Source organism: Otolemur garnettii, unplaced genomic scaffold, assembly GCF_000181295.1.
Source record: "Otolemur garnettii isolate 467f Iridium unplaced genomic scaffold, OtoGar3 scaffold00114, whole genome shotgun sequence".
Taxonomy (NCBI): domain Eukaryota; kingdom Metazoa; phylum Chordata; class Mammalia; order Primates; family Galagidae; genus Otolemur; species Otolemur garnettii.
Window position 1 is genome coordinate 5,789,553 of NW_003852509.1, and position 9,756 is coordinate 5,799,308.

At 56.0% G+C, this 9,756-nt stretch overlaps 1 protein-coding gene across 1 annotated transcript in view; it reads left to right on the top strand.

Annotated features, from left to right (window-relative positions):
• Window positions 1–9,408, top strand: part of ARHGEF4 (Rho guanine nucleotide exchange factor 4) — a 123,236-nt gene extending 113,828 nt beyond the window's left edge. The window contains exons 5-13 of the mRNA XM_012809829.2: window positions 2,260–2,439; window positions 3,191–3,367; window positions 3,463–3,642; window positions 4,448–4,680; window positions 4,891–5,020; window positions 6,949–7,080; window positions 7,782–8,025; window positions 8,733–8,810; window positions 9,212–9,408. Coding sequence (XP_012665283.1) covers window positions 2,260–2,439; window positions 3,191–3,367; window positions 3,463–3,642; window positions 4,448–4,680; window positions 4,891–5,020; window positions 6,949–7,080; window positions 7,782–8,025; window positions 8,733–8,810; window positions 9,212–9,363 — 1,506 coding nt within the window. The 3' untranslated portion in view covers window positions 9,364–9,408. The remainder of the gene's footprint in view (window positions 1–2,259; window positions 2,440–3,190; window positions 3,368–3,462; window positions 3,643–4,447; window positions 4,681–4,890; window positions 5,021–6,948; window positions 7,081–7,781; window positions 8,026–8,732; window positions 8,811–9,211) is intronic.
• The last annotated feature ends 348 nt before the right edge of the window (window positions 9,409–9,756 follow it).

Here is a 9,756-nt window from a genome sequence, read left to right on the forward strand (position 1 = left end):
CCCCAGAGGGCTGAGCTCAATTTCTGGCTCAGGTGTAGCAGAACCTAAGACACGGTGCTGGGGAGGGCCTCTGCCAGTAACCCCCCCACCCAGGACCCTGGCTTCTCTGGGGCTGCAGTCGAGGTGGAGCGTGTCTCTGAGCATCTCTCTTGGAGCCACATTTTGTCTTGGTGACAACACAGATTTAATGTCACTACTAAGAGTACCTCCCATTTGTGGGTCTACACAGAGCTGTGTCCCATAGGGCAGACACTGTTACACTGATGGGAGGCACAGAGACACCAGCGGGCTTGCTCACCGCCATGTGTCTGTCCCTGCACCAGGCATGCTGCAGAGACAAAGGCAACTAACACCTCTCCTCCCCACCCCCACAAGTAACTAGGCAGGTGTGGGGCTTGTTCTTAATGGTGCCTGGAACCCTGGTCTCTCAGTGAAGCTCTGCCTCCCTGGCAGTTGTGTGGGAAGCCACCTACGTGGACTGGCAGCATAAAAGGGGCGGGGGTGGGGGGCGGCACAGGCTTCTGCTCAGGACTCATTTGAGGGAACCTGGGACAGAGGAAGACACCTCACCTGGGAACCATCTGGGAGTGGAGCATGCTGAGTGGTTTCTTCTTCATGACCTACAGTCAGACTGCAGGTCAGGACATTTCTCCTGCAGCCCATATTCTCACTGGCTTGCCCACACCACCGCATCTGCTTTCTGCCTTCTGCGGAGTCACAGGCTCCAAGGGCTCATGAAGAAGGCCACTTTGGGGTGGGGGTGACAGGTCCCCATGTTCAGGCTGGCTCCTCTTATGTGGTCTTGCTGAGTTGTCCAGTATCCTCCCGTTGTGTGGCAGCCAGCAGATCGTGATCCTGGAGGCCAGGCTCAGCTGCAGGACTCTGTAGCTGGGAATGAGTGTGATGGTGCACAGTGGAGCCCTGCTGTCCCCCAGGAGTAACCTAGCGCTCTATGCCTGGCTCCCTGCAGGGACCTCGGGAAGTCTGCAGCCCCTGAGCAGCTTCCACACTGAGGGTACACATGCTCACAGGCTAGGGGATTACTCTGTGTGGAGCAGGTGTCACCCCAGGCAACAGGAAGAACAAGTGGTTCATCTTTACCTGAACCTGCTTGCTCAGACCCTCCCCTGGAAGAAAGGTCCTAGCCTGAGTGGGCTTGAGTGCTCTCATGGCCAGTCCCAGGCTTCGCCCTGCCCACATGGTACAGAGGCCTCTAAGACAGCACTGGAACTCAGGGGAAGGTGCAGAGAGTCCCTTAATTCCCCGGCTGATGTGAGGATTTGTACTTTCATTGCCCAGGGACACCCAGTGAAGCCAAGGGAGGGCTCATCTGGGGTGGGGGCAGATCAGATGAGTGGTCTGCACAGGATCTGGCAGCTGGTGCCCCAATTCATTCTTGACCACTTAGGCAAGAATGGCAACTGGCACAAATGTTAGGTCCCAGCAGGGAAAGGTATGGACCTCACCTCTTGTGCAGCCTCCAGCCCAACTCTCCTGCCCCAAGCCTGAGAAGCTTCATTCATGAAGTGGAAACAGAGGCCACATTACAGGAAAGCTGGGGGCAGCCCCACAGGAAATGGGCTCCCTGTGCAAGGGTTGACCCGGAGGGGCAAGGGCGTGTGCCTTGTGGTACATAGGTCCACACCACTCAGAAGAAAGGACCCATACCAGTTATATGAGCAAAGGAAAAGAAATGTGCCATGCCAGCTAAGTATAAAGTGGGCGACTTGGTAACACAGTATGGGAGAGTGACCCTGAAAGTCCTGTCACAAAGTGAGCAGCTGCAACAGTCCTACTTATAGAGCTAGGAATGAAACAGGAGGTTGGAATAATTAAAACTAGACCCTTAGGCTCGAGGCTGAGGACCCTGGGCAGTAGGGGTTTGGACAGGGGTCCCATGAGAATGGTTCTGCAAGTGTCAAAAAACCACTGCAAACTGTGCCCAGACTCTGGTGGCCAAGCAGGTGGAGTCTGGATGACGCGGGCTTCTTGTGCCTCGGGAGCCAGCCCCTCTAATGCTGCCTCTCTCCCAACAAGCTGGGCAGTCTCTGAAGTAGGATCAGCTTCTGTGGTCAGTTCACAGAATCCGTGTCAGGCTCCGTTACTGAACCCTGACAGTCTACACATGCCAGGATACAGCCCACTCCAGGAATGGAGCTTTCTGGGCTCTTCCCAGGGCTGCAAGGTGTGGGGCCAGAGGGTAGGGAGGCCCAGGCAGCCCCACCCCACTGACCTGCCTGCCCATGACTCTCTCTGCAGCTTCTCAGTGATGGCAGTGTGGTCTGTGCTGAAGCGCTCTGGGACCATGTCACCATGGATGACCAGGAACTGGGCTTCAAAGCTGGGGACGTCATTGAAGTGATGGATGCCACCAACAGAGAGTGGTGGTGGGGCCGAGTTGCTGATGGCGAAGGGTGGTTTCCAGCCAGCTTCGTGCGGGTAAGGTTCCTCCCTGAGCTGCTCCTGGTCGGGGCCCCTGACAGTAACTGACTTTGCTCAGACCGAAGCCAGAAATAGGTTTGGCGGAGATGTTGGGCCACCGGTGCCCAGGGTGGGGTGGGGGAGTGTCAGAAAGCTGAATGTCAGAGAGTGACACAGCCCTCCATCTCCCCCACCCTCCGTCAGCCCTAGAGGCTAGAAAGAGCAGGAGGTCAGAAATGACTGCGCAGGACGCTCACATGGGCCACCCCATTAACACTCAGCACTGAGAGGTGGGAACCACGACTTACAACCTGAGGAAACTGAGGCACGGACAAGTTAAGTCATTAGCCGTAGGGATCACAGGGAACGCGCCCAGATTCTCTCAGGTGGTCTCTGATTGCCAACAAGAACCCAGGTGCGCCTCCTTCCCAGAACCCCTGGGCAAACTGTCCATTCTGTGGCCCAAGCCGTTCCCTAAGTTGCAGGTGTGTTACAGCCCCTCAAGGGCTCGATATGGGCAGGTACTGCCTCTGCACTGAGCATTGGCCGAGTGTAGGGCGGGAGAGCGCGGCGCCTTCGCAGGGGCCGGGTAGTCCCTGGTAACATTGGCAGCGGCCGCGGTGGGCGGCTAGCTGGCCCTCTGTGCAGGGTATGTGGTGGGAAAGCCTGCGGCCGGCCCGACGACCCTGTGCGTCCTGCGGGACCTCGGAAAACAGCTTTTCTGGCCCCGAGGGACGCGGGGCGCTGACGGGCCGCGCCCTGTCTGCAGCTGCGGGTGAACCAGGATGAGCCCGCGGACGACGAAACCCCGCGGGCCGGGGACAGCGGGGCCGGGGACGGCGGACCAGAGGCGCAGAACAGCAAGGACCAGATGCGCACCAACGTCATCAACGAGATCCTCAGCACCGAGCGAGACTACATAAAGCACCTGCGCGACATCTGTGAGGTGCGGCGGGTGGGCGGCAGGGCAGGGGCGGGGCGCGGCGGCAGCGGCTCCGCGTGGCGGCGTGGGGCGGGCGGGCTGACGCGCCCCGCCCCCAGGGCTACCTCCGGCAGTGCCGCAAGCGCGCGGACATGTTCAGCGAGGAGCAGCTGCGCACCATATTCGGGAACATCGAGGACATCTACCGCTGCCAGAAGGCGTTCGTGAGGGCCCTGGAGCAAAAGTTCAACCGGGAACGTCCGCACCTGAGCGAGCTGGGCGCCTGCTTTCTGGAGCACGTGAGCGCTCCCGCCCTTTACGTGTAGGGACCGGCCCTCCTGAGCGCCTAAGCATGGCAGTGCCCCTCTCCCAAACCCGGACCGTGCACTGCTCTCTTCCCAGGACCTTCCACATTCCGGGTACCCAAGCCCCGGCCCTCTACCTGTCCGCAGCCCAAACCTCATTAGTGTCAGGAGCTACGGAGCGGCCGAGTCAGGGGAGGCGCCTGGGGCATCTCACGGCCCGGAGTGCTTTGACAGAGGAAGGCACAGGTGGGCTGAGCCACCTGCTTAGCGCCCTAAGGGCTGGTCAAAGCAGATTATGGAGTAACTCACCCTGTCAGTAATACTGGGTTTTGTGTGGAATCCATAGCTTGCATCTACTTTAAATGCCAGTTTCCATTTAGCCAAAGTTCATTGGATTGGTCTGGTCTAGGTGGAACTCCTGGTCTCCCTTGGTAGTGAAAGGACTTGTTTTATCCCTCTCCTGGGGGCAGTCACGTGGGGTTGTGCAAAGCAGGTCTATATCCCACACCCTGCTTTTGGCCTAGACAGCCCTTCCTCATTAACATAGATTACAGCCAGAATCTCTGCGGAAGGCCTTGCTGAGAAGGCTGGAAGGAGGCCAGGGCAGGCGGCACTCCTTCCCAGGGTTCTTTCCCTCCCTGGGCATAACTCCAGCACTGTGCCTTCTGAAGTAGGTAGACAGACCCTGGGCACCCTGAGCCTGCTGCTGAAGCCGTGCAGAAGCTCTGCACTTACCAGACATGTGGCTGGGTTTTCTTGTGTGAGGAGATGCCATTCTAACCTCCACCTGTGCCCCCAGCAAGCGGACTTCCAGATCTACTCTGAGTATTGTAACAACCACCCCAATGCCTGCGTCGAACTCTCACGGCTCACCAAGCTCAGCAAGTATGTGTACTTCTTCGAGGCCTGCCGGCTGCTGCAAAAGATGATCGACATCTCCTTGGATGGCTTCCTGCTGACCCCAGTGCAGAAGATCTGCAAGTACCCTCTGCAGCTGGCTGAGCTGCTCAAGTATACGCACCCCCAGCACAGGTAGGAGGGCAAGGCAGGGAGACAGCTATGTGCAGGACACTGCTGTAGAAAAGCCAGTCCTGCTCTCACAAGCTCCCCTTGCTTGGGGCAGAGAACATCTGTGCATTTGAGGGGTGAGGATGTAGCCAAGGGGCCCACCCACAGCAGGAAGCAACTCCATACTTGGGGGCTGCAGGAAGCCCCACATTCCCCATCTCTGTTCTGCCCCAGGGACTTCAAGGATGTCGAAGCTGCTTTGCATGCCATGAAGAACGTGGCACGGCTCATCAATGAACGGAAACGGAGACTTGAAAACATTGACAAGATTGCTCAGTGGCAGAGCTCCATAGAAGACTGGGAGGTGAGGAGGGCCCAGGGGTCCAAAAAAATACTACAAGGTTTTGGCCTCTTGGTTTAAAACCATGCTTGCCCCTGAAACATCTAGAAAAAACTAAAGCAAGGAGCCATGAACTATCAAACATGCTGGTGGTGGGAAAGAAACGTCCTGATGTGGGTACCAGGCCCTCATGGCTGCCAACCAGGACTGGCTTCTGTCCTGCTGGCCTCTTCCCCATATGAAAGATCACTCAATTCTCACGAGCAGTCAGCCTGCCCAGGAGAAGCCCCAGCACAAGTGCTCTGTTCCTCTGCCTTGGGAGACAGTTTGGATCCCTTTTAATTAATTTCTGGTATTCCCAGCAGAGGGTGTAGGGCTACCCAGCATGACCTTCTGGTTTCATTTTTCTGGCCTGCACATTCCCATGTCTGCCAGTCCTGCCTTCTGAAGCAACAAGGCCTTAGAACTACAATGCTCCTGTCCCCCTCTGTACCCCTGCCAATCTTCCTCCTCCTGTCTATGGCCATACCACCCTGAATGCGCCCGATCTCATCTGAAGCCCTGCTCCTGATGTTTCCCTGCCCACACGGGTACTGGTGCTGCCTGCCATGCACTCTACCAGCTATCAGGGAAAAAAAAAAATGACCTGAAAATCAACCACAATCACCCATAAAATGTTATAAAAATACAGATTCCTGGGCCCCACTTCAACATAACTCAATTAGAAACCCTGGAGTAGGGCTAAGCAATGTGGGCAATTGATTCTATGGCCTAGCCTTTGCCAAGGACTCCTGCAAACTCACTCATCCAAACCTGATACTGTGGACAACTTCTGGCTGTGGTTTGCATTTTTAAGGAGGAACTGAAGGGGTTGGTGCTTAGTCTAAAACTTTGAAGGCCCAATAACAGAGGATGGACCTCAGGTACATCTAGCTAGAAAGGCTGGGTGCGGTGGTTCATGCCTGTAATCCTAGCATTCTGGGAGGCTAAGGTGGGTGAGTTCAAGCTCATGAGCTCGAGTTTGAGACCAACCTGAGCAAAAGCAAGACCCTGTCTCTACTAAAAATAGAAAAACTGGGGCAAGAGGATCCCATGAGTCCAAGCTGGAGGTTGCTGTGAGCTATGATGCTACAGCACTCTATCCAAGGTGACTGCTTGAGACTCTGTCTGAAAAAAAAGACACCTAGCTGGGAAGAGGGCCTCCTTAGAACTCAGAGTTGGCCTCGAAAGAGAATTCTAGCCACCCTTAATTTTTCTCTGGGGCAGCACTTTCCAATCAAAATATGTAAACCACATAAGAATTTTATACTTTATAGTATCAGTCTTAAAAGGAGAGAGAAAGAGAATAGGTGAGGCTTGGCGCCTGTGGCTCAAGTGGCTAAGGCGCCAGCCACATACACCTGAGGTGATGGGTTTGAATCCAGCCCGGACCCACCAAACAATGATGACGGCTGCAACCAAAAAATAGCCAGGCGTTGTGGCGGGCGCCTGTAGTCCCAGCTACTTGGGAGGCGGAGACAGGAGACTCGCTTGAGCCCAGGAGTTGGAGGTTGTTATGAGCTGTGATGCCATGGCACTCTACCCAGGGGGACAGCATGAGGCTCTGTCTCAATAAAAAAAAAAAAAATAGGTGAAACTAATTTTAATAGTATTTTAACTCAGTATGTCTAAAATATCATTTCAACTTATAATCACAAAATGTCATTAATGAAATAGTTTACGTTCATTATTTCATACTGTGTCTCCACTGAGATCACATCTCAATCTGAATTAGCCTCATTGCCAAGTGCTGAAGTGCCACATGAAGCCTCTGGGTACAGTGGGGTCCTGTTTTGCAAGGATAGCCAACTCACAGGTCAGCCAGGGGAGACCTCCACCTACCCACCAGGGAGGTAGAAGCGTTGCCTGAGGTTGGATGCACTCAGCTCATGATTCTCCTTGGGGCTCCCCAGGGGGAAGATCTTTTGGTCAGGAGCTCAGAACTCATCTACTCGGGGGAGCTGACTCGAGTTACACAGCCTCAAGCTAAGAGCCAGCAGAGAATGTTCTTTCTCTTTGATCACCAGCTTATCTACTGTAAGAAGGTAATAAGAGTTGTTCTAACCCTAGAGTGGGCCCAGAAAGAGCAGGTGGAAGGAGTGAAGCAAAGGCCTGGGAATGGCTGCCCGGAGGACAGGTGCTTGCCAGGCCCTGAGAGCTGGCCTGAGGGTGGCTCTCTGCAGATGAACTGGGCAGCCCAGGGACCAGAGGCAGTTCTGGTAGACTGACGGGGTGGGTGCTGCTGAGACCACCCTTCTTCTGACCCAGATCCTTGCTCCTCAAGCTTCCTCTCATTTCCGTGAAAACCTCTGCATCCTCTTCCCAAACCACCCTGAGGTCCCTGTCCAGCTGTCTTCCAGCCTCCCCTGCAGTGTCAGCTTCTGCTCCTCTTTCTAAACATGGACCAGTGTCCCTTTGTCCACGAAGCACTCTCTGTCCCCTGGTGTTCTTTCCTGCTGTGCAGTGTGGGCTGCTATCTTAGTTTTCATGGCCATCTCCATGCCAGAATGCACACCTCAAAGCCAGGGCAGACCCATGGCTAGTCACCAGCTGTGACAGAGGAGGCAGGGCCCTCCACTCATGGCTCAGCAGTTGTGGGCCACACCAGACCTGCTGCACCCTTTGCAGCTGTCTGCAGGGGAGTTGAGTATACAGCCACCACCTCCTCCTGTAGCATGGTGGAGGGGTGGGTCCAGAAACCGTGCGTCCTATAATTTGGGGTAGGGCTCAGAGTGGTGTCTGGCAGGACCTGCTTCGCCGGGATGTGCTGTACTACAAGGGCCGGCTAGACATAGATGGCCTGGAAGTGGTAGACCTGGAGGATGGGAAGGACAGAGACCTCCATGTGAGCATCAAGAATGCCTTCAGGCTGCACTGTGGCACCACGGGGGAGAGCCACCTGCTGTGCACCAGGAAGCCAGAGCAGAAGCAGCGCTGGCTCAAGGCCTTTGCCAGGGAAAGGGAGCAGGTGCGGCTCGACCAGGAGACAGGTATGAGACCCTGCTGGGCTCTGCCCACCCAGCCCTCCTGCTCACTAGGCTGCCAGACGGTGTTGAAATAGAGTCAGCATCCGGCGAGGCTCCAGGCACCTCTTTGTGCCAGTTATGAAACACAAGGTACTGCCTTTGTCACTCCACTTACAGGATCACTTGTGTCCTGTGGTGGTGTTTCCTCATCATGCAGTCCTCGGACATGTGGGCATCCTACACTGCGTGGAGGTGCACACACACACACACACGTGCATACACTCCAATGTGCAGGGGCCTTCTGCCTAATGCCTGCTTGCTGGGACTTGGCGAGGCAGGAGGTGGCTTCCCTGCCAGCACAGGCCTTCGGAGAGCCCTGGAATGGGAGATTGGTAGTGGCTCCAGAAGCCTCCTCATGTGAGGAGGCGTCTCCCTGCTGCACCCCGCTCCTGTTCACAGGCCCCCGCTATTACTCTTGGCAGTGACCACGTTGGCTCTGGTCTGGGGAAAAGCCTCTACTGCAGTAGAAAGGAAGGACAGTAGACACAGGGGACGTGGGGGTGGGGCATCAGGTCAAGGTGAGATGGACAGGCACAGGGAAGGCCCTGGAGCTTCCTGAATTGTGAGGGGTCCCTAACACTGTGGGAGATGCAGACATGCAGAGAGGACCCTGCCTGAGGAATGTGGGGAGGAGGGGGCAGGGCCTCACTTGTGCTTCCCTCCCTCCCAAGGCTTCTCTATCACTGAGCTGCAGAGGAAGCAGGCCATGCTGAATGCCAGCAAGCAGCAGGCCACAGGGAAGCCCAAGAGTAAGTGGACAGCAGTCCCACCTCCTGACATTCCTATCTCTGACCCAAAGCCAACCAAACAAGCCCCCTGGACCCACCGAGGTGCCCATTGCCCTTTGCTGGTAATAAGGCTTAGATCACATATAGTGCTCCCACCACTCCCAGAGGCACCACCAGTGACAGGCTTCCTCCACATACATACTTTCTGGTAGGCGTCCTCCCAGCCACCTGGGTGGGAAGAAGCTAATCTCTCCACTTCTACAGATGGGAGCTAAGGCCTTGGAACCGGGCATTCTCTTCTTTGGGCTGCAAATCCCTCCATAGAGGGAGGGTCTGAGGCAGAGCTGTGGGATGACCCCATGCTACCCCCATAGCAGGGGCTTACTCTGATATCTGTGACCCTGCTATCTCTCCTTGCCCAGCCATTGGCCGGCCCTGTTATCTGACTCGTCAGAAGCACCCAGCGCTGCCCAGTAGCCGGCCCCAACCACAGGTCCTGGTGTTGGCAGAGCCGCGGCGGAAGCCATCTACCTTCTGGCACAGCATCAGCCGGCTGGCACCCTTCCGCAAGTGAGCTAGGGTTCAGCGATAGCTCTCGGGACCCTGCCCACCAGTGGTCCCCAGCTTTTCCTCCCTGTGGCCCACTGCACCTGGTCCTTCTCTGCCTGGTCTACAAACTGGAAAACTGTTAGGGCTGAGCACGGGAGTCAAATAATGCCACCAGGGGACAAAACCTGCCAGGTCTGTGCTCCCATTTCTGGATTTTTCCCTGCTTCTGGACAGTTGAGGCGGCCAGTTAGGGGCAGCAGGGCCCCGACATGTGCCATCCCTTCTGCTCTCTGGACCTGTGCAGGGCACCTGCTGCCAATGTGCCAAGGAAACACAGCTCAAAGCCAACAACTGGGCTGACTACTATGGAGGCTCTTTGGACAGCTAATCTTCCCTTCTCCCATTATCTTTGGGCAGG